Source organism: Protopterus annectens, chromosome 5.part0, assembly GCF_019279795.1.
Source record: "Protopterus annectens isolate FY-2018-M chromosome 5.part0, PAN1.0, whole genome shotgun sequence".
Taxonomy (NCBI): Eukaryota; Metazoa; Chordata; order Ceratodontiformes; family Protopteridae; genus Protopterus; species Protopterus annectens.
Genome location: NC_056735.1, coordinates 184726586 through 184751907, shown reverse-complemented (window position 1 = coordinate 184751907; position 25322 = coordinate 184726586). Strand labels below are relative to the sequence as shown.

Genomic DNA, 25322 nt, shown 5'->3' with positions numbered 1-25322 from the left:
AGCAAGGTTTTCATAAAATTGGGCATCAAATTGACTTTTATGTCCAGTAGCTTCTGTGATGAGCAGAGAGAAATAGTGAAATATTTGAAGGATTTTAAAAATCCACTCTGTTGGCCTTGTATGCGCATAAGGAAAGATGGGAATCCTTTCTGGAAAATTTGACTCCACAAGGAACAAAGTCAGGAACACCACTTCCCAGGTATTTGTGTTGGACGCTAATGTCACTGTATTAGTTCCAAGTAATATAAAGGAATCATTTGTGAGGGTTAGTATAAATAAATGGCAGATCAGATTGTAGTTTTCTGCTTTATAAATGCAGGTTATAATCTGCACAGGAAGAGAACAACAAACTTCTGGTAAGGTATGGCTAAAACTAAGGTTTGGTATAATAGAAGTGAGAAGACTTTAGTCTTACCTGTAGTTAGGTCTAGGTATTTTTGTGCCCTTTGTAGTGTATTTGGATCTTATGAATTGTATTTTATGGTTATTTGCAAAGAGGAGGGGCCTTTTCCAAATAAAGTAACTGCAGAAGGACCAAAGTCAGGCACACCATGCCCCAGATATGCTATATAGAAGCTAATGCTCATACAGCATTTCCAAGTAATGTAAGACTCATTGGTTGCAGGCTGATACAAAAAAAGGTCAATAAATTCTAGATCACACTGCACTTTAACAAGTATCTAGAGATGTAGGGTTGAAACTGGACTCCGTACCTTGCCTGGATCTCTTGATCCCAACAGCAGTATATGACTTGGTCTCCAACCTGTGTGGAAAATTCATTATTATAGATGCTTGATTTGAGTTGAGCTCAATAACAGGAGAATCTTTCTTTGATTTGGAACTAGGTTCTGCTGTTATTGGTGAGCTAACAGAAAAAATGTAGTGTGAAGCAGTGAATTAAATGGCAAAATTAGATTGTTGCCAATCCTCTTATATGAAACTTGCCCCAGTAGCATAAATAAGTGTATATACTTATGAAGTCAAAGGTGATTACCTTTGACTGTCTGCTGGAGTAACTGAAGTAGAACAGCCTAGAAAGGTGTTAAGAGTTAATTCTGAAGACACTTGCAAGATAGCTGCACACCATTCAGCAGGTTGTTTAAAGCTGCTCTGGGATGAACAGAAATTGTTAAAAAAAAGCCAATAAAAGCTTTCAGTTTGGCTACTAATTACATTACCTAGATGCCAGCAAAGAAGACATTTGGGAAGATAAAACAGAAACGGAGAAGGAAAAGCTCTATGTGGGAAAAACCTTGCAGTTAAGCAAAATAAAATAGTTCAAGTTTCAACTTTAGTATACGTGATGGCTTCCAGTAATTTAGAGGAAAAAATAAATCATGTGCACTCAACACAAGTTTAAAATATAAGACACTGGAGAAATATAAAATGTCAAATGAAAAAAGGCTGGAGAAACAGAAGAAGCTTTAAGTATGTACTCAGATGAGTTGATAAAACTGCAGAAATCAAAGTCGGATACGAAGGAAAGACTGGCTAAATATGAAGCTTCCCTTGAAGAACTGATGTATAACATTTCATCACTTTTGCAGTAGCCTAAGGTATTAGAGATTTCTCCAGTCCCATCCAGACACTTGGGTCAGCAGAACTGGTGCATTTGTGTGCCTTCTAGTGACAGCCACTTTAACATTCAGAAATGCCAGGCTCACATGTTTTACTTCGTTTTTTTGAGAACATGAAAAAGTTAACTATTAACCTTCCTTTTTCTGAGATAAAGAATTCCAGGAATGTCTCTATGTGTTCTACTTGTTATGTAATTAGACATTCTTTTGAGTGTTCCAGTGAAGCTGCTGACACTGTCTTCAGAGCTGCTGCTTCTGGGTCAGTCATAAGTAGCTTTGTTTGGTTAAGTTCTGAAAATTTACCCGAATATGTTAAGACTGAGATTTTAAATTTTCCCCTGAACATAGATGTCCTCTTTCGCCCTTCTCCAGCTGAGGTTCTTAAAAGGTTTGATGAGAGGGGGCAAGTGTTTGAAGGGGCGACACAAATCTTCCAGCCTTCCTTGTTTACATGAAATACATAGTTTTTGTCCACCTCCGCTCCCTTTTTCAATTGGCAGTTTAAGCAGCAAGGTGCCAATAAACAGGATTTTAAAAAGTGAAGGCAAGAAGGCTCCAAAAAGAAAGAGGAAAGCCTCTCAAAATCAGTGACAGACTAAAAAGTCAGAATAACTGTTTATTTGCTTCTTTAAGTCCCCCCCTTCCCTGGCAATTTCTCCGTTTTTGTCAGTCTTCATTATATAGGTTCATAGATTAGTACTAGGCTAACAGTCCTTGTAGGTCATTTTAAGCCTAGCCAATTATCCCATGTGAGAATCAAACCCTGGAGCGTATGTCTGTAAGGTAAGCACCTTAACCATTATGCCATCCCCCAGCCTTCATGTGCAACACCAGACTATGTCAGTCGAATGAGTTCTGAAAGTCTTTTAACAGCGATACAGCTGGCAATGGGACTTCCTGCCTCTTTTTTCAGAGGATCCCTGCTTGCCCGGTAAACCCAATATCTTCACATCCACCAATTCTGGAACAAACCTTGTATTGGGGCATCATATACTGTAATCACTTCCTTCCTGCCAGATGGACAAGGGCTTTTATTGTTTATTTATTTTAAAAAATATCTTGTATTGAATTATCATTTATGACTTACGCAGTCATACATTTATATAAATGAAAACAAACCGCATTGGCCTATTTTCAGTTGCATACATTATATGTCCCATATAATATTCGGGTCTATATTAGATCATCGAAATGGCAGAATTTTGAATGATCTAATATCGAATCCAATATCGCGAACGCTGAAAACAGCGATGCTGCACAAAACCGAATTCTTTCCTAGGGAAAGAATTTGGTTGACCGTTGTTGTGGCTTCGCTGTTTTCAGCAATGTGGTGGAAAGTTACAGGTTGGGTTAAGGTAAGTGTGTGATTGTGCGGACGTTCGGGTTAGGGCACAGGTTGGGTGAGTTAGAGTTAGGGCGCGGGTCAGGTAAGTGTGTGATTGTGACAGAATTTGGGGTTAGTGGCGGGTTAAGTGAGTTAGGGTTAGGGCGTGGGTGAGGTAAGTGTGCGATAGTGATGGACCTTAGGGTTATGGTCTGGGTTAAGGTAAGTGGATAGATAGTAGTGTATGTGCAGTGTAGTGTAGGGTTAGATGTAACTTTTAAATGTATGTGTGTGGATTGCTGATTTTTAGTGTGCTTGTGGTGTGTGTGTGTGTGTGTGTTTCTCGGAACAGCAAACTTTTTCCCTGGGAAAAAATTCGCTGTTTTGAGTTTTCGATATTGTTAGGGTTCGGGTTTTGCAGTTCGACGTTACGGCATTCGATAATGAGCCATTTCGATGATCTCATATAGACCCATAATATTCTATGCAGTCATTGCCAGTCGAACATTACATAGCTCATTCAATTCCTTCCTTCACTTAAACCTCATTTTTCCTCCAAAACTTCTGCATGTAGTGCTCCCACAATTCCCATTTTTCTATGTAATTTGCTTCTATCCTTTTTTAAAGAACTCTCGTCCAGTTCTTTTGTTTCTGTTACTATACTCACTATTTCTAATATGGTTGATTTATACTTTGTTTTTCATTTTCTAGTAATTGCTTTTTTGGCAGCCACCAGAATTAAACCCAGCAAGGCCTTACTATGTCTAGACAATTCAGATCCCATATCACAACTCAGAAAATAATTTCATTAGTTAGTTATACCAATTTGCTCACCTAGAGTAGTCTGCAGGGAATTTTTGAAGTGTCCAAAAAATATGCTACCAATTAGCTCTTTTTTCCCATTCACAGCTTCAACATTTTCAGTCTACCTGAGGAAGAATTTTTTGGAATCTGCTTGGGGTGTAAAACTACCTATAAAAACACTTTCCAGTTCAATTCCTATATCTTTTAGACTTTGTTGTGTATTTGTGAGCCATTGTTTCTTTGTGATTTGCTTATCCAATTTTTCTTCCCAATCCTTTCTAATCTCCTCTGATTGATTCCTGTAGTTATCATGCAATATTTTACATGCCCTACTGAGTTATCACTTTTTTAACAGCAGCTTCTGTTCTTGATTCAAATAAAAAACGTTACCTGTGCTGATCTTTCCTTTTAGGATTCCCTGTTCCATTCTCTTTGCCTATACTCTGATATCAGTTCTTGAGAGTGAAGGCAGTCTGTAGCCTGCAGTCCAGATATATTCTTTTCTTGGCCTCTTCCCATTCTGTTACATTTCCCTCAAAATTTTTGTGCTCCCAACACCTAGTGTCCGTTGCCAGTTTTCTCCAGCAAATTTCAGTCCCCTCTTGCCTATTCTCTGTACCTCTAATTGCAGTCATCCCTATTGGCAGAATCTACTTTCTCCATTCTCATGTTGACTTAGTTCTTGGAATATTTTCTGCTACTTTATTGATCGATTTTAACAATTGGCTAAAATTTTGGTGTCATTCAAAGGGGATCCAGTGTCTGTCAGCCTGGGATGACATGCTCGACAAGCCACGTTGCTTCGCTAGGGACGGCTTGCACCTGTCACCACTGGGCTTTCGGATATTGGCAAAGGCTCTTGCCACCCCCATAGTGCCTTTTTTAAGCAAGGCTCAAAAGTCAAACCCACCCCCATAGACAGCACAAGGAACAAGAAACTAAGGGTAATGCTGCTAAACGCCAGAAGTCTTAACCTCAAGATGCACGCACTCGAAGCTCTCCTCAGTATGGAGAACATAGATATTTGTGCAGTGACAGAAACCTGGTTCAAGGCTCCAGAGAGCACCCCAGCACTACCAGGCTATACCTCATATCATGCTTTTCGGCCCCAAAACCCAGACCGAACCACAAAAGGAGGGGGAGTTTCCATATTTATCAAGGATATCCACACCTCCAGGTTAGTGGCATTGCATGAAGTATCGGAGACCATCCATGTGCAACTGACAGTGGTCAAGACTGCTTTTCAGTTTATAGCATCCTACAGACCACCCTCTCAGTCAGGAATCCCATTCGGCTTTCCTGAAAACATTGGAGAACATGAAGATCTCTCCGAACACCATTATATTGGGCGACTTCAACTACCCAAACATTGACTGGAAGCACTACTCAAGCCCCAGCACCTTAGCCCAAAGATTCCTGGAAATTATAAACTCAAATGCTATGGAACAACTAGTCACCACTCCCACAAGAGGGGACAACATACTAGACCTGATCATTACCAACATGGGGACTCTATGCTCCATCCCAGAAGTATATCCCTCATTGGTAAGATCAGACCATAAATTAATTTCACTGGATGTCCACATCCCGACCCCACCCCCAGCCCAGAAAACCACAGTGAAAACTTCTCAAAGCGAACTTCTCACTTCTCAAAACCGAAGTGGAATCCTTCAAGGCCCCAGGGCCAGTGGAAACTACAGCCCAAACTGCAGAATCCTATATAAATGCATTCTACGGACATCTCCAGGAATGCATGGATCATGCTATCCCAAACAAAACCAAGACCCAATCATCCAAAGGCAGGCGTCCAGTCTGGTGGACCCCTGCCATAAATAAACTGTACAACAGAAGGAGGAAGCTACTACATGATAGAGCAAAATCCCTAATAGGGAAGGCATCTCTGATCAGTACTAGCAAAAAATTACGATCCCTCATAAAATCCTCCAAGGCCAGCTTCGAGAGAAAAATTGCACAGGACACCAAAGACAATCTTAAGGCTTTTTTCAGTTATGTTAGAAACCTGGGATGCAACTCCCAGACCTGTTCTGAGTTGATTCTAAACGACAAAAAATACACTGAACCCACAGACATCGCCAATATCCTGGCAGACAGGTTCAGTGCAAACTTCTCCCCCCCTCCCCCAAAAGAGCAAGTATCTATCCCGGCAGAGGGCTGCCTCCCAAACATCTCAGATGCTCAGGTGAAGGCTGCCCTCTCCATAGCAAAAAACATTGCTTCCATGGGACCAGATGGCGTCCCAGGTTGCGTCCTACATGAACTACAAGAGGAACTAATCCCTCAAATAAAACAGCTATACAATCTCAGCCTCACTACAGGATATGTGCCCACAGAATGGCGTACAGCAACAGTGGTCCCACTCCACAAAGGTGGAGCCTCTACGGACCCTGGAAACTATCGCCCCATAAGCCTGACTAGCTTAGTCTGCAAGGCTATGGAGAGGATCATCATGGAGCTCATAAACAAAGACATTGGGGACCTACAGACACTAGATCCTACCCAGTTCGGCTTTGTCAAGGGCAGATCCTGCCTTTTGAACCTGGTTGACTTCTTTGAAACAGTCACCTAAGCCATAGATGAAGGGAAGGTAGTCCACACAGCCTATCTGGACCTTGCAAAGGCATTTGACACAATACCCCACTCGGCATCATAGATAAGCTATCCAGCTTAAATATAAACCCCTATGTCACAAGATGGGTCGCAAACTGGCTCAAAGACAGAACCCACAGAGTGAGAGTTGCTGGAGCCATGTCAGACTCAAAACCGGTCACAAGTGGCGTCCCACAGGGTTCTGTCCTGGGACCACTCTTGTTCGGTATATACTTTTCCGAGGTACAGGCAAACGTGGGAGGACTATGGCTCACCAAGTTCGCAGACGACTGCAAACTGGGCGTCATAATCAACTCTCCAGCTGACACAAACATCCTTCAAAAAGGTCTCACAGAGACCGATAACTGGTGCCAGCCATGGTTTAAAGCTAAATGCCAAAAATGTATAGTCATACCCTTTGGCAAAACAATGTGCCCACAAATTACCACATAGGCGGAAACCCATTAAGTACAGAGAAAGTTATTAGGGACCTGGGGACCCAAGTTGATAGCAATCTCTCCTTTGAAAACCACATTGCCAAAGTGGTTAGAAAGACCTTCTACATAGCCCACCTCATCACGAAGGGTTTCACATCTAGATCAAGAGAGGTAATCGTGCCTCTTTATTCATCCCTCATCAGGCCCATCATAGAATACAATGCCCCTTTTGGGATGTACCTTACCCGACACCTGCAGCAATTAGAAAGACCCCAAAAGTATCTCACCAAGAGGATCAAGGGTCTCAAACAGATGCCATATGCTGCTCGGTTAAAAAACTCCAGCTCTACTCAGTTGCATACCGCCACTTCGAGGCAATCTATGCCTGACATACAAAGCTATATCAAATCCAGAATTAATGGACATGCTCCACCTCAGTAAATCTAAATCCCTTAGAGCCACACGCTCGAGGGACTTGAACCTCAGCACAGAAATAAATAGAACTTGCTGGAGGGACAGGTTCATAACCCAGAGGCTCCCTTCGCTCTGGAATAGAATTCCAGTTCATGTGAGGCAGAGCACCTCACTGAATCTCTTCAAGAAGAATCTCGATAAGTGGATGGGGGATCGTAGGTTTGTCCCAGGGATTACTCCCTTGTCACTATTAGACAGAGGCACAGTAAACTAAACCTTAAAAAGGGCACAGTATACTCAAATCAAGGGATGGCGTAAGCCATACAGAATTGGGCTAGGCTTATAATTGCCCCAGGGCAGATAGCCTAGTATGAACCTATGAACCTATAATATTCTGTTTGGCTATTGTTATTGTTCTTAAGGGTCTGCATTTGAAATCCCAGTCACTCCTTATTTCTTGAGTTTCACCATTTAATTATCACCCCTTTCTACACTGAATTAAAGCTTTCTGCTTCTGCTATGTATGGGAGCCTTGAAATATCCCTTCAAAGCAGGTAATCCCAAACCATCTTGTTCTATTGGAAGGATCAGTTTATCCTACTTGACTCTTGCCTTCTTCCCCTCCCAGATAAGAATGTTTCAACTCTGTATTAATTGCTATCCACAGCTTTTCATTCGATTGATAAAAATATAACTAACCTGTGTACATACTAAAGGGACTTAAAACATTTTTACTGCTTGTATTTTGTTAGCCATGTCCATAAAACAAAGCTCCCATATTGTCAGTTTTTGTATTATCTTTTGTTTATTCTCTTCCCACATATCCTTAGCTGCCATAACAGAATCCATGTGATCTAAAAATAGTTACCGGATGCATATCAAAACATTCAATTAAATGCACATGTTCCTGTGAAATATAGTTTCTGTCTAGCCTAGCCCAGTTTCTGTATCTCGGGAAATAATATGCAAATTATCTCCCTGCTCCTACTACTGAATTCACATCTTCCAAGTTCCATACCAAACATTTTCATACATTTCTTCAGAGAGCTACCCTCTTTTATTATATTTTCCCTTCTAGGCCTCCAAATACATACTTAATGTTTCAAATTAAATTCCAGTCCACACCTGTAATTAATAGTGCCCGCTGAAAGATGGTTATTTCTCCCAGAATTTTCTTAAGCTCCATTGTAGCAGTTTTAGGTGGAACATAAATGTATGCAACCGTAATCCTCCTCCCTTGCCAGTAGCCCATTACTTCAGCAAATCTTCTACTATTATCTTTTTTCTGTCTTCTGTCACTGACAGAGCTCCTCTATTAGTTAATATAAGTACTCTCCTTTTCATTTGTACGAGCTATTCTGCTGAATAACCATCCTGAAGTCCTTTCTTTATCAAATTCTCATGCTTGGTTCTTTCCAAATGGGTTTCCTGTAGCATAGCTATTTGCTCTGTGTATTTCTTAATATAGCTCACTACTCTTTCTTTTTTGGATATACCTGTGAGACCATTCACCTTCAAAGATAATACAGAAAAGCATTGCCATTATGATACAAAGTTGTTATTCCTATCTATTATGTATAAAAGCTTTTTAAACGTCTAGTTTCAGCTTTTGTGTTACATACATACCCTAATGTTTGGCAGGTCGATCTTTTATACATTTGATCTGAAGTAGTTAACTTCATTTGCTCTGCAACCTGTGGGTATCGGATCCGACTCGGATCCGAGCCGGCAGCTTTCCAAGCTAATAGATCCGAGCTCCAAGCTCCTCCCCTACCCATAATGCCCTGCCATCTCCCGCTAACCCTCAGATCTCGTTTGCCGCGGCTTCCATAAGCTTCTCTAGAACGAGCTCCGAGCAATAGTACTGTAAGTCAGTCTTTAAAAACTTCTTTTCTGTCAGATTTTTCATTTTCTTGGTGTGCGTGAACTCCCCCTATATTTTGTAGTCTTTGTTGGGTAGTTCTCTTGTATTTTAGTTAACTTAGTTTTATTCCCCTCCCCCCTCTGCGTGTGTGAAGGTCTGTGCTTGTGGGCCTACTTTCTTTATCCCTTTACAATAGCTGAAAGCCCTAAAGCCATTTTCTCAAAATGTACCGAGTGTGGCCATAAGCTGTCTCCAGCAGATGGTCACACTCGGTGTGTCCTTTGCCTTGGGGTTGACCACCTTTCTTCGGGCTGTGCTATCTGTGCAGCCTTCAACCCCAGGGCTGTAAAGGATAGGAGGTCGAAGCTCATTCTGGCGGGCCTTTTGCCCCCAGACTCTGCTTCTTCCACCTCGGTGGCGCCGGCTGTGGCTGCGGCCGCCCCATCTGTCGCTCCTGATTCCCTGGCCGGGGCTCACCCTCCCACCTTGGCCCAAGAGGAAAGGGAAAGCAGGAAAAGAGAGAGGAAAGACAGAGAAAGAGAGAAGGAGAGGCACTGGAGCCATAAAAGGCGGTCCGAATCCACCTCTTCGGCACCGCCGTCTAAAAAGCTCTCCTCTCCCCTTAAGGTCTCCGGGCCTTCCCCCTCTCGGATCCGTTCTCCACGATTCTCCCCGGAGCCGGAGGAGGAGACCCGGTCGCCTTTGAGGTCATCCAGGCGGCCTTCCCGGCTGGCTTCGATGGCCTCATCTAGATCCACCAGAAGCTTGTCAGACGCTGATATGGACCAGATGATGTTTCGATTTCTTCAGGCCCAAATGCAGATGGGAGTGCTCTTGCCTCCCCCCCCCTGCTGGGGGGGAGCTAGACACCTTTTTTCGCCCCCATCACTCCTTCTCTGACCCGCTTTCGGGGCTCGGAGCTTTCGGATCCGACTAGCTTCGGAGCCGGGGTAGGGTTGGCGCCGACAGTGCTTCCTACTTCGGCGCCGACTGTAACCTCGAGTCTGTCGGATCCATTTTCAGATCCGAGCTCTCGGGGCCGTGAGCTGATCATCGGATCCGAGAGGACCAGTGGACCTTCGGCTCCATCAAGGTCGGGGTACCTTTCGGATCCGGTCGGGTCACCTTCGGCGTCAATCCGCACGTCGGATCCGAGGGGAATGCTTTTGAATCCAAGGGAAAGCAGTTCCCCCTCGGCATTCGACATTGTGGAGAGGGTCCTCTCGAGGGATTAGAGGCCTCAGGCTCTTGCTTCGGATCCACCCATCATTCCCACTCATACGGGCCGGTCCTCCATCATCCGGCCCCAAGGACAGCCTGCGCCTACTTCCCGATTGTTCCCATAGAGGAACAGGACATCGTTGGTGAGGCCTCTTCGGACAGCCCCCCCCAGGAGGTCCCTCACAAACAGAAGTGCAAGAGGAGGCACTTGGACTCACCCGAGTCCCTCACAGAGGACACGGACTTGGAGGAAGGGGAAGGTTCCCCAAGGTCACTCCCCGAAGACGTCTCTTTCGGAGACATCATGGAAATGTTACGCATTAGAGGGGGGTGGTCTGCCCAAAAACCTTCCTCGGATGAGTCTGTGTTTCTGGAGGCGTTTGACGCAAGCCCATCTACCTCTTGGGTGTCCTTCCCGCCGATCCCCTGGTAGACCTCATTGCTACCAGGGCATGGAGGGAACCGGACACTGTTGAACCAATTACTAAGAGACCGGACAGGATCCTCAGCCCTCCCACGGACAGGACAGTTTGGAGCAAGGGTGCCCCAGTGGATACTATGGTGGTGGCGGCTGCCACTTGAAAGGAATTAGCACAGGAGAGTTCCTCGGTACATTCTCCAGACAAGGAGTCTCGGATGATGGACCGTTTGGGAAAGCGGATGTTTTCTTCAGCGACCTTCTCTGTAAGGTCACTGAATTATATGGCACATGTGATTAGACTGCAGCGGGACCTGATTAAAGAGTACGCTGCATCACCCCCAAAGTCCATGTAGGCCGAGGACAAGCGTACCTTCTCAGCTCGAATGGCTACTCTCAAGTCAATCACCAACACGTCTATGCGGCTCCTTTCCCATGCTACGGAGGGAGCAGCTAGAGCTAGCGGAACAGGCGTCTTCTTACGTAGACAAGCCTGGCTCCGTCTCTGCGACTTTGCAGAACCCTTCAAGGCATCCTTCCCAAATGCCCCCTTCGACGTTTCCACACTCTTTGGCAAAACCGTCCGCGATACGCTTCTCCAGAGCGAGAAAGACGGGAAGATGTTGTCTGCCTTCGGGATCCGCTTCTCGGCTCCTCAGAGGTCCTACTCCAGGAACCAAAGAGGACAAAAGAAGATGTGGTTCCGGAAAGCTCAACAATCCCATTTTGCTCTAGATACCTCGTCCTTCAGAGGCAGAGGAGAACAGGGTGGATGCCGGCAGAGGGGGCCCGAAACATTTTGGGTCGAGAGAACCTTTTTCGGATCAACCTGCGCAACAACCCTGAGGGGTTGCCCGACTACAGATCACTGGGTGCTCCAAATCATATCCAGAGGATATTCAATCCCCTTCCTATCTCACCCTTCCCGAGCAACAAAACTCCCCAATGTCCCACCCGATCAGAGGGAAGCAGCAGCATCAGAAATCTTAGGGCTGCTGAGAAAAAGAGCCATCCAGCGCATCCCCCCCGAACAATCCGGATCAGGCTTTTACTCCAGGTTCATTCTGGTGCCAAAAAAGACGGGGGACTTACGACCCATCCTCGATCTGTCAACGCTGAACCTGTCAATTGCCAAGGAAAAGTTCTGGATGATCACTATTCAATCCATTCTCCCACTTCTACAGGAGAACGACTGGATGTGCTCAATAGACCTCAAGGATGCGTACTACCACATTTTGATGGACAAAACAAAATTAAGATCCCAGAGAAGAGTAGCAAGCTTCCTGGGAAGTATTCTAATAAATGAAGTGGCCCCTATAAGTAGAGATTACAACAAAAAAGAGAGAGAAGATTTAGGGCTGAGTTTTATTACTACATACAATCAAGATTCTAGTAGTGTGAATGAAATTATTAAGAATAACTGGCAAATATTATATTTCGACTAGAATGTGTCTCAAAAGGTAGGCAAAGCACCAAAAAGTGTATATAGAAGGGATAGGTCATTCAAAAACCTTTTAGAAATTACTAGTATAACAAATGAAGTACATAATAATAGACTAGTAGGTTATTACAAATGTGGGATGTGTACATATTATTCTTTTATTTTGGAAACTGGAGATTGTTTTAATTTGAATGGTAGAGAGATTTTCTTAAAGGGCCATTTTAATTGTAGTAAAAATGTGGTTTATATGGCCAAGTGTCAAAAATGCTCAATATATTATATAGGACAAACTAGTAGACGTTTTAAAGGTAGAATAGGTGAGCATTTATTGGGCATTAAAAATTATAAAATGACTAATGCCTTAGGTAGGCATATAATGGAATATGATGACCACACTTTTAAGTTTTTAGTAATGCAGCAAATAGTTAAAGATATGCAAGGGAGAGTACTGGATGTGCACTTGGATATATATGAATTGAAATGGCAGTTGCATTTAAATGCAACTCAGTATCCAGGTATTAATGAGAATGTTAGCATATCTAGTGTATTAAAGTTGAAAAATGTTTTAGGTTAACATTTTAAGTTTAAATGTTTTTGATATTTTTGTAGTATATTTAAATGGTTGAATTTGATTGTAATTTATTATGTAATGGGTTAATTAATCAATTAACTTAATTGATGTTCGTATTTAAGGGTTGGGTTGAATGTATAGAGTTGTTCTGAAGAAGTCCCCAAATTGAGGGAAGAAAGCTCTAAACCTTGGTTTAATTGCATTAAAGTTTTGGACTTTTTATTGTCGCAGTGCTATTTTTCCACCTTGGTTTTATTGTTTTGGTTGCCTACGCCCAGAATACTCCTCAACACTGAACCAAAAACAGCAGCCCTAGAAGAGGCATCTGCTGCATCATAACTACATTTAATAGAATGATGAATGGCTTAAGAGGAAGTCCCTAGCAAGGAAAGAACATATGTTTTACCTTTGGAGCCTGGAAAATCAGAAACAAGTTGACAGGCCTGAGAAAGAAGAGCCAACACATAACTAGATATATAGGGTCTGATAATTATTAGCTCTAAAAGCTTGGGTAGCAGAAGTGTAAACCTTCTTACTTAGCCTTTCCATAGTTCTGCTATCCTTATCAGAAGGCAATAACGTGGGTGAAGGAAGAAATTGAGACGGCCTATCAGGCGCTACAGAGGGGTCAGCAGCAGGGCATTTATATAGGGAAGAACAATCCTAAGGCAAAACCTGTCAGGCTTCTTGGGAGCAGGAGGCAGAGAATCAGGTGCATGAGAGGCATTGGAAAAAGCATCCAGCAAAGCAGCCAAAACATGAGGAATAGACGCAGGTTTAGGGGATTCCATCTGCAGCAACTCATAGTACCTCTTATGGAGACCTGAGCACAATCCCACTTAAAAAAAAAAAAAAAAAAAAAAATCCATCGTCCTAGAATGTGTATCCCCAAAGGAAATTTCTTCAAAAGGAATGCCTGGACTAATAGATTCCTCCCTCCTATGACCCATGGTATAAAGGAGAAGGAATCTGAATAGAATAAGTCCGGGATTCATTATCTGAATTTGAACTTATCCGCAGAAGAATCCTGTTCTCTAGGCCTTTTAAGGGCAGTAGAGGACCATAGGTTCATAGGTTGGTGCTAGGCTATCAGCCCTAGGGTCTATACAAGCCTAGCCATAACAATTCCCTGGCTATTTCTTCCCACACTATTTACTTTCCTGGACCCCTGTCTAGCAGGGCAACTGACGTGATCCCCGGGGTGAATTTCTTTTCTCCCATCCAATCGTCAAGGTTCCTTTTGAAGAGGGCCAAAGAGGCACTCTGCTTGACATGTATGGGCAATCTATTCCAGAGTCTGGGGAGTCTCTGGGTCAGGAACCTATCCCTCCAGCATGTTTTGTTTATTGTGATGACAAGGTTTAGATCCCTGGAGAGTGTGGCTCTGAGGGATTGGGATTTCTTTAAGTGTAGCACGTCCAACAGCTCTGGGTTTGACATGGCCTTGTATGCAGAGATCACCTCTGAGTAGATGATATGCAACAGAGTATAGCTGGAGTTTTTTAAGGCTGTCAGCGTAGGGCATCTGCTTTAGGCCTATGATTCTTTTAGTGGGGTATTTCTGTGGCCTTTCCAGTTGTTGCAGATGTCTTGAGAGGTACATACCAAACGGGGCATTGTATTCTATAATGGGTCTAATGAGGGATGAGTACAGTGGGACAATGACCTCCTTTTTTCTGAATGAAAAGCCCTTAGTGATGAGGTTTGCCACATAGAGGGATTTCCTGACTGTTGTGGCGATGTGGTTATCGAAGGTGAGACCACTGTCCACCTGTGTCCCTAAGTCTCTTATCTCACTTTCGGTGTTTAGTGTACTGCCACCTATATGGTAATACACGGATACATGTTTTTTCCCAAGGGGGATAATTATACATTTCTTGGCACTGAGCCTGAGCCCATGGCTCTGGCATGAAGCATCTGTTTCTGTAAGGCCCTTTTGTAGAGTATCCACATAATTTGGGGATTCAATAATGGCTCCCAGTTTGCAGTCATCTGCAAACTTTGTTAGCCAGAGTCCCTTAGTGTTGGCCTGTACTTCAGAGAAGTAGATGCCAAACAAGAGCGGTCCCAGGACTGAACCCTGAGGTACTCCACTTGTCACTTGTCTGGAGCTGGATTTGGAGTCCGCTACTTTTACAGTGTTCACTTGTCTGGAGCTGGATGTGGAGTCGGCTACTTTTACAGTGTGGGTTCTATCAGTAAGCCAGTTAGCAACCCATTGGGTGACGTAAGGATTAATGCCCAGCTTAGTAAGTTTATCTATGATTCCAGAGTGGGGGATGGTGTCAAAGGCCTTGGCAAGGTCTAGATAGGCTGTGTGGACCACTTTATCCTTGTCCATGGCTCTGGAGATTGATTCGAAGAAGTCAGTCAGGTTCAGGAGACAAGATCGGCCCTTCACGAACCCAAACTGGGTGGGGTCCAGTGTTTGAAGGTTGGCATTGTCTTTGTTTATAAGTTCCATGATAATAAGCTCCATGGGCTTGCAGATAAGGCTTGTCAGACTGATGGGACGGTAGTTTCCGGGATCCAAGGTGGATCCCCCCTTGTGGAGTAGGATAACTGTAGCTCTGCGCCGCTCAGTGGGCACGAAACTTGGTGAGGCTATGATTAAACATGACACTTAGGTGAGGTGCCAGTTCATATTGTAGTTCATGTAGTACACAGCCCGGGATGTCATCTGGTCCCATGTATGCTGTAGTCTTAGCTTTGGAGAGTGCGTTTTTTACCTGTGTGGCCGTTATTACTGAAATTTGGCAATCTTCCGGTATTGAGATGGGCCATTTAGGGGGTGAAAGGGGGGGTGAAGTTGGCACTGAATCGATCTGCCAGGATATTGGCAATATCCTTGGGATCAGTATATTTAATGCCATTCTGTTTTAGCTCAGAGCCATTCTGTTTTAGCTCAGACCAAGGAGAAGCAGGAACCGAAATCCCTTGGGGAAGATTTAAGGACATTAATGCAGTAAATGGCCTCTAAGTGAAGGTCTGCCACTCACTTTGTGGATCCCTAGGAGCAGAAGAAACATGTTTAATTTTTTGTTTCTTTTTTTAAGGAAACGTCCTCTCTAAAAAAAACTGAGAAGGCTCAGACCCAGGACAGCAGTCGAGAACCTTAGTAGGGACTTCTTCCCCAAATAAAATTTGAGCAACTCCCCTAGGCCCCTCTGAAAAAATCAGCTGTGGTTTCCCCCTGAACATCTGAGATGGATGCCTGCAAAGCCTCTTTGGACATGTTGCTACCCAGCTTCTGACATGGCCGCAACAGAGAAATCTGACAACACAGCTGGACGAGCCTCCAGGTTTGTAACAACCTTGGGAGAAACACCCAGCAGAGGCTGGACAGTGGAAGATTCTGGTCGTACCTTTTTCACTTTCTTCCCTAACGGCTGACCCTCAGGGTGGGAGATTCCTTCCATTGTATCTTTAGCAAGATGCTTAAGACACTGGTTCTCAAGATACAAGGAAAGGGAAGAAAGTCTGCTGTGAAGGCTTTTTGGAATGAACATGTGACAAATAGAACATGATGTATGATTTTGAGAAGCTCCTAGACAAAAAAAAAAAAAAAGCTTATCGTGGTGGTCTTTATGGGGAATCTGTCTCCCACACTGGCATTTACCCTTCCTGGATGACATTATCCGCAAGGAGTGCAAAAAAAAGTAAGAAAAAACAAAATCCCCAGAGGTGCACTTATCTGCAACTACAGCAGAAGTCAGCAAACAGGCATAGGTAGTCACTGGAGAAGGAAAATGCGTTCATCTGGTAGAAAACGGATGCAGGTAAACAGGCTACCATAAAAAGATGCATTCAGACTGGAAGCAAAGAAGTTTTGATTATGGTAGGCCTGAATGTCACCCTTATGCCCTATGCTGTGCAAGGAGCACTTGGGTGATATTCAGCATACCTTTTAAAATGAACAGGTAGTCTTTGGTAGACTGGCCCAGACATTCAGGCTTCCACAGCAGGGAATCCCATCTGATAAGAATACTGCAGCAGTGAATGTAGGGACATCAGATGCGACAGACAGAAGCACATCAATGTCAAAGAGATGTTGGCAGTAATAAAGGCTTTGAAAGCTTTGAATCATCTTTGGTCTCCAGGAACTCTGCAAGTTATAACAGACAACACCATGGTGTTGTGGTGCATAAATCCCCATTTGCAGACCTGCTTTGATAGGCTGGATGTAGCGTATCAGCTCATTTTGACTTTGGCAGGTTTCATACATTTAGTTAGAGCAAAACGAGACAATTATAGGATTATAGGAGATTACTAGGCTATCGACCGGGATGTCATTGTAAGCCTAGCTGTTTCATCCCAATGTAATACCATAGAAATGGTAGTTCGAAGATACCCAAGATTGAATTTAGTGATGACTGCCCATGTCCAGGAGGGTTGTGGGCACTATCCCCAGTAAGAATTTACAGTGCCACATCCACTCGTCTAGGTTCCTCTTTAACAGTGTCATAGAGTTGCTCTGTTTCACATGAATTCGTAGCCTGTTCCAAAGATGCAACTGTCGCTGGGAGTTAAATCTGTCCCTCCAGCATGTCCTATTTAAGTTGCAGGCCATATTTAGGTCTCTAGAATGGGTAGCCCTAGTCACATTTGATTTACGGATATGCAGCAAGTTCATTAGATTTGGGTTTTGGATTTCTCTGTAGGCCAGGCATAAGCCTCCCTTAAGAAGTTTATACGATACGGACTGTAGCTACATGGGCTTTACTCGGTCTGTGTAAGGCACATGCTGGAGCCCCATGATCTTTGTCAGCAACCTCTGAGGTGTCTGCAGTTGCTATACTCAATTATGGGCTGGATCAATAGTGAGTCTAGAGGAGTTATAACCTCTTTTCTTCTTGAGGTGATGCATTTACTAATCAAGTGTGCAGCTTAGCAGAACAAGGGAAGACCTTCACAAATGGAAACTGCACCCACTGGTCTTCCACTAATTGATCCAGTTATGGGGAACACCTCATATAGATGTTTGTCTCTTTCAAAATGGACATTTAAAGAAATTCCATTCTAGCACTCCTTTTAAACAGGCCAAGAAGACAGATACCTTTTCATTCCCATGAATGGGAATGTTCATCTATACTTTTCCATCAGTGTTCTTCTAAAGATTCAGATGGACTGTCCAAGCATTCTGGTAGTGACTTCATTTTGGCCCAGGCAACAGTGGTTCTCCCTTCTTTTCAAACTGCCTAAGGGTAATTAACTCACACACTGGGTTTACTTACAAAGATGGGCCGTTTGATGCACCCCAACCTGAAAACACTTCATTTGATTACCTGGATGATAGAATTTCAATTCCTTTTCTGCATCTTTTTTCTGAGGATGTGCAACAGGGACTAAAGTGGCTAAAACTGCTATTTAGGAAGGATGTGCAACTGGAAAAGAGTTTTGAGTTAGTGCCAATCCAAAAAGGACTGTTATGACACTGTTGCCACTGGTTCTTTAATAGTTGTGAGAGCTACTGTTCTCTGGCCTTTACTATCAAAATTCATCTGTCATCCATTTCTACTTGTCTGCCCTTTCTTTGTGTTCTCAAGTCAAGCAGTTTTTGAAAGGGATTTTACATATCCATGCACTCTGGCTGTTCCTTGGGATCTTAAATTTGTGCTTGAAAAGCTATCCCTCCTTCCATTTTTACCATTTAATCAAGCTGATTTGAGATTCGTAACATGGAAGACATTATTACTCATTGCTCTGACTTCTGCTAGAAGAGTATCTGAGTTACAAGCTCTTATGATGAGTCAGCCTTCATTTTCCACAAGGAAAGTGTTTCTTTGAGAGCAAATTCTTCTTTATAGGAAAAGTGATTTTAGAGTTTACCTTGAGCCAATCTATTAATCTCTCTGTCTTCTAACAAGAACCTAAAAACAAGGAGAAAGAGTTCTCAGTACTCTGAATGTCCACAGACAGATCAGATACTACTTTGGCAGAAATCAATCCTTCAGGAAAACCAGTGAGATGTTGCTGTGCTATGAAGGTAAGAGAAAAAGATAGCCACTGTCAAAGCTGACAGTTTCCTGATGGCTATCTCATATTATTTCTTTTTGTCACACTCACAATAACTAGCAATTTACAGGCAGGATTAGGACCCTCTCTGGAAAGGGAAACACTCATAGTATTCTATAAACAGCAACTTGGTACTCTGGAAATATTTTTAGAAAGCATTACAATCTGAATTTGTATTCCAGGTCCAGGTCATGCTTTGCATGGACCATTCTCTGTGATCTCCTGGATTCATAAACCTTTTATCTTCCCTATATTTGTCTAAGCTATGGTAATGTACCCCAATAGCTTAGGCTTTTGCAACAGTGATCTGATGTTGAACATAGTACAATAAATAAACTTAACAATAGATGTTATAATAGATCACTGTTGTAGTAGCTGTGCCCTCCCTCAAACCCCTTGTTTAGTTCTTGATGTTTTGCTGGATGTGGATGTATATACCCTTGTATATATAATTATATTAGTTTATGGTGATTGATTATTTCCTACCATTTTTCCTTTCAGGGATGTTGACTCCCTTCTTTGAAGCTTTTGGCATTCTAACTTGCCTTTTATAGGGAGCTTTGTTTGAGCTTCTGATAGTTAGGGCCCATGGAACTTTCTCTTGAGCTTTGAAAAGCTATCTGGTTAGTCATATTCTTGGGAGGATATAACCCTTATAGCCTAGGCTATGGGAATAGTGATGTTTTAGAATATCTATTGTTATGGTATGTGTACGTGTACTTAACACAGCTATACAGTTCTGCCTGCTTAATATGGTGTACATCAGGCTTATCTAGCATCACTGTCATTGCCTTGGTTTGCTATAGTGATGATGATGATGATGCCATTGGCTGTGATCTGGCTGTTTTGACCAGCATATTAACTTTGGTAGTCATATTCTGATCAATTTTTGAGATTTATATACGTCATCACACTCATTTTCACTACCTTAACATACTTCAGTGCCTTTTGATATATATCATATGCCTTCTGTGAATTGCAAACCACTGTTAATGCAAACAGGAGATGCATAGTCTTAATTTGTATGCACAACACTTACTGTTTCCTATCAACATGTACAACAGGTTGCAACACCAGCTCACATTATCTGTGAACTGTTTGTTGCCTTGTTATAGTATTTCTCGATTAAACCAAGAATTCTCAGTTTTTTACCATGCTTTAGTTGGACAACATTATGCAGGGCTGTTTAGTCTTGAGTAAATAATGTAATGTGCTTTTATGGTTTGACAACAGTTTAAATATTATTTGGTCCTTTTGGATTGAGCCTCTGACCTGAACCTTGACTATTTGTTATAAAAGCAAATGCATGTGATACAGGATGTTTTCTCTTTAGATACTAGTTTGTGTGTACTTTGTAGAATCACAGAGTTAAGTAAATGATGCATACCTGTCCTCACATGTGTAGTAATTTGCTGGAACCTTTTGTTGTATTTCTGTTCTATAGTAGCTTCATCTGCTAAATACATATAACAGTTTTTGTAAAATGCGCCTATTTCTGTGCAATGTACTATGCTCACTCTTGTGCTTTTTGCTTGTGAATTAAATCAGAATATTTTATTACATTTCAGGTTAAGAAAGCCATCCTTGGGTTATAGTGACACTGTAAGCTGTGCAATAGAATTGGGACCTATTGCATGCCTCCGAAATCATGCTTCTTGGGGAAGGTAAGTTTATATGGTGTAATGTTTTAAAGGACTGTGTCACTATGGGTCTAAAAAAGTGAGCTGGGAAGATGAAAACATATGTACGAGCAAAAGCTATTTATAAGTAACTGTTTTCACTTTTTAATACACTGTAAGGATTTATATATTAGCATGAATTGTGTGCATATTGATACCAGTGACTATTGGATATTTTAAGAGAGCTCAGAGTTTATTGTAACTTGATGTAGCGCTATTCCAATATATTTCTGGTACTTTTAAAGTTTTGTTCTGTCATTTGCTAAGTTTCTCATTGGCCCCTCACCTATATAGTTTCACCACCACACCTGACTGCATTTTCGGCCATACTTATAGGCTGGACAAAAGTAGATTGCAGCATTTCTCCACTATGATTAACTTAGCTTTATACATGTTTGCTTTCACCTTATTAACTTCCTTTAAATATCTTTATACATCTTTATTTCACATGCTTAAGCATCCTTAACTTTATTTCCAATTCATTTAATACATTACCTTGTAAAATGCATTTTGTCTGATTTCCATCCAGCCTTAAGCACTTATATTTGATATAAGAAGGAAGTGGGAAGCCCTCTTATCAGCTATATTTTTGGCAGCCTAATAATCTGAACATTTTGGAAATCCATCAGTCAGTCCTAACTACATTAGTTTGGGTATATCCTGTCAAAAAGGCTGTCTCAAGAGGAGTTTACTTATAGCCTTACTATATTGCATTTCACCCCTTCCAGGGGGAGGAGCTTAGCAGTTCCATTAAATGGGTCTCTGTAGAAGGCTGTACATTCAGTAAGGGGGCATCCCCTTTCTCCAGATACACTTTATTATTCAACACTGTCAACAAACATCTAAAGATTGGCCATCAAAACCTGACCTTACAGTGGGGATATGTAGTCGGGATGGAAAATAATTAGTTGGTTGATTTTAGTCTTTAACCTTCCCAAGAGGATAATTAAAGTTTAAAATGATATATCCTGGACTATTACCTAAGTTCATTTGTTAACTGAGTTTAGATTAAACTTTGGAATAAGTGGTGTGTGTTGGATGCTGAAAAATAGAAGACTGCAGTAGCTACAACACTACTAATCTGATTAAGCAGTGAATGGATGGCAAAATGGCTTCTTTTGCATGGGAGTCACAAAGCCACCTGATAAGGAGTGATCAAATGGAGGCTGTAGCCTAATTCCAGTTTGTTATGGCTGAGATGCAGAATACCACTGCTTGACTCACTGATTACAGTGATGAGTCAGTGCTTTGTGGGCACTCTGTTCACTTGCAGGATGTTGATTCTAAATTAGAAAGATTTGCTCATAGAATGACAGCAGTTAAAGCGAAACTTGATTTAGCAGAGCATATATGAGTTAATGTAGAAGACAGAAGTATATTAAAGAACCTCCATTTTGGGGGATTCTTGAAGAAATGGAGGGGTTGATTATCTTGGCTATATGGTCTCCCAAGATAGCTGAGTGGACAGAACTTCCATTGGACTTGGCAAAAAATGACAGAGCCCATTGTTTGTTTCTGCCTCAGCAGCTATTCAGTTGAAACAACATATGATTATTAGTGCATTTTGAGTGTTGTTTACTTAAGGGAAAAAATTCCTAGCTGCTTTGTGATCATGGGGAAAGGTGATCAATACAGCTGACTCAGCAATTTTTGTGTGAGCATGACTTTATCAGCAAAACCTTTGCAGAGGCTCTTCCCTTTTCTCCATGCTATTAAGTTTTCAGACATCAGAAATGGAAAACCAGAATGATGTACCAAGCCCAGCAGAGGATCCTCATACTGTGAAGGACAACTAAGTTTATTTCAATTGAGGAAGCAGAGTCTAAGCTGCAACAGTTGGCCACATCCGTAGCTCGCATCAGGAGGGTTCAAAGCAAGTTAATTTTTACCTAATTATTGGTTCATAGATAAATACTAGGCTATCAGTCTGCAGACTATTACAAGCCAAGCCAATAGTCAAAGGTCATAATTAAACCATGTACTTTGTACCTGTAAGGTAAAGAACTTAACCATTATGTCAACCCTTTCCCCTATTAGATATTCAGTTAATGCAAGAGATGGGCAAAGGCTAGCAAACAGAACTGAATCCTTCCTGCTGTTTAAAAGAACAATACAGGAAAGGTAAAAAGTTGCTTTTGTGATCAGGAAGACAAGGCTTGGGGGAGAGGAGTGGTGAAGGTGCAGCAAGAATAATCCCAGCTGGTGTTGATCCTAATTATTTTTTGTATCTGTGGTTGAATTCCTGAAAGTTTTGGCAGTTCAATTTTCTGTTTGGCTGTGAAAGACAGTCGTAGTACTAGACTAAGTACACATTTGAAAATTATCTTTCTAAAGCATGATTCTGTAAATGGATTTATCCGAAATGTATGATGACTTCTGGTTGAATTTGATTTCTTTTGCTTTTTTGCAGGTCTTTACCAATGTGATATAAATAAAATATGTTCATCATTCTGACTATTGTTACCTTTTGGATGTATAGGTTGTATCCTGTCTAGGAGACAAAAAATGGACAGTTTCACACATGTCTAGTTCCCTCCCACACCTTCTCTCTGTCTGCTGATTGGACAGTTCAGAGGAGGGAAATTGTCAGAGTGAAGAAGTGTTTAGCATTTTTTTGCTGCCACAAGAAGAAGCAGCTCTGAGGTTCTACAGGAGCAGCAATCATCTTTAAAGCTTAATTTCTGGCAGATACGTCCATGCCAGAGAGCCCTTTCACCAAGAAGTTGTTCCCCTTTTAGGAAAATAATATTTATTTTATTTTGTGATTAAAAGTGGGATTTCCCCTTTAAGAAACCCAATATTTTTTTCACAATATCAGACATTTTTCTGACAGAGAACACTATTTTTACTAAGGGCTTATTTTGTGATATAGGAACTGTTTGGGGTAAAAGTGTACTGTTTGGCTAAACCATTATTTGATTGGTGGGAATTTAAGAGTTGAGAAATGTTTTTAATGGGCATAAAACACTTTGAATATATTTAATGCTTGTCTACAGACTACATCCCATGACTACTTACCTGTTATTATTGCTGTCAGTGTGCATTGTAGACAGCTGCTTTATTTATGACACGGATTTTGCCATTTTTCTGTTTCACTTACCCCAACAGTCCCTTTTTCCTTTAAATTTGTGTATGTGTGTGTGTGTGTGTGTGTGTGTGTGTGTGTGCTGCTTGTGGACATCAGCTTACCTTCTGACTGGCATTTTCCATCACTGATTACTGGCTTTCAGTGCTTATCTTTGGCTGCAGCATGGATACTTACTCTGATGCTGCTGACTCTTCTCTTACTCTATCTAAAAGGAAGAAACAACACAATAAAGGGCACTTGTCACTACTGTGGGGTCAGTCAGCGCCTCAGCCATTGGTGATTGAATCTGTAGTGGCCATCTGTTGCTCCTCAGATCACTCACTTTCTTCTCCAGGTTTCTCTGGTGTAATCCTTTCAGCCACCATGGACCAGAGCTTGACCACTTCCTATTCTGTTGTTTCAGTATCCATTACAGGTTTGGGAGAATTATCTTCTTTGGGTCAGAGAGAGAGGGACACTCCAGGAAATGCTTCTCAGAGTAACTGGGGAAAGAGACCTGTTGATGGGGCTGAACTGCCATTGATTAGTTGTTTTTGGTGAAAGTGTTTCCTTTCAAGAAAAAACAGAAGGTTATACACTGTTCATCTGAAGACATGTCTATTAGAAAAGATGATTTTTATTTTTTTTTACCTTAGCCAGGCAATTATTAATGGCTGTTAATCTTGGTGCTTATAAATCCTTACATGAGGGCCATGTCACTAAAGAAATTCATGAGAAAAACCTGTCAGAGTGGGATTCTTCTCCTGGAGATTCACAACTCTGACTTAGAGGACGTGCCTTGCTTCCATACTATATTCAGGATGAATAAGGTATTTTTTGTGGGAATGGATAGATGCTTCCCCAATGGTTAAGATACTATGAATGTAACAAGTGGATATACCTCATTCTACACCCATCTTTTCCATTTGCCAGCCTTGGAGAATGGGTTTAATACTGCTCATAATACTGACTCTCAACCTTCAGTCCTCAAAAAGGCTGATTTTATTTGTATTTAGCACCTCAAAGTAATCTTAAATGTGATCCACCTGCAATATCTACCTCTTTGCCAACTGGAACCAAATTATTAGTTACTACCAGCCCCTCTCCAGTGGACAAAGAAGGCAAGGTGTTGGACAGATTTGGTAAGAGAATTTTCTCTTCTTCCACACATTAGCTTATAGAATTCTTCAAATGTCAGGCACATACTGGAAGTTTATTCTGTTTTGTGCAGACAGTATGACTGAATATTCCACCTCTCTTCCTTCAGATGATGGCTCCTTTTTGAATTATATTGTTTCTAACATTTCCCAAATAACTAACTTTTTTAGTATCCAAACATGATTTAAAGAGTTAGTATGATTCTGAAGATGTTGTGTTTAGGGCCACTGCTACAGCTAGGATATAGGATACATTGAGGATATATGATTGGGCACAAAAACAAACATTTGCTGATTAAGTACAGTCTGAAATGTTGAATTCTGCACTAGATAATGATGTTTTGTATGTTTCTTCTGCCACTCAGGCCCTCAAACAATTCAAAGAGAGAGGTTAATTCAGGGAGTGTCTAAAATTTTTCAAGCCCCCATTTACAAATCTCTCAAATCTTATTTTTGTTTTAAAAACCAGGACATGCAACCTTGCCAGTAAAAGACAAACAGAGGGTAAAAAAGGGATGGCAGGAGTAGGCCCACAGAAAACAAGAATCTTCTCCAAAAAAGGAACAGTCTAATACCTCAAGATTACTATGCATTCTTTGTATTCTTCATACCCTCCCCTCCTGCCCTTAAGTCTCAAAATCCCTTCTATAAATGTGTTTTTCGCATCCCCCTTTGACAGCAGATTGTTTCAGACTGTCTGATGCCAAGAGTGGTTTAGGAGAGCTA

General features: G+C 41.8%; 1 protein-coding gene across 1 annotated transcript in view; it reads left to right on the top strand.

The window, feature by feature from the left end:
* SLC36A4 (solute carrier family 36 member 4) overlaps positions 1–25322 on the top strand; it is a gene marked incomplete in the record, with an annotated part of 1257367 nt that overhangs the window by 655087 nt on the left and 576958 nt on the right. Inside the window, 1 exon segment of the mRNA XM_044072201.1 lies at positions 20262–20357. Within this exon segment, the coding sequence (XP_043928136.1) occupies positions 20262–20357 (96 nt within the window).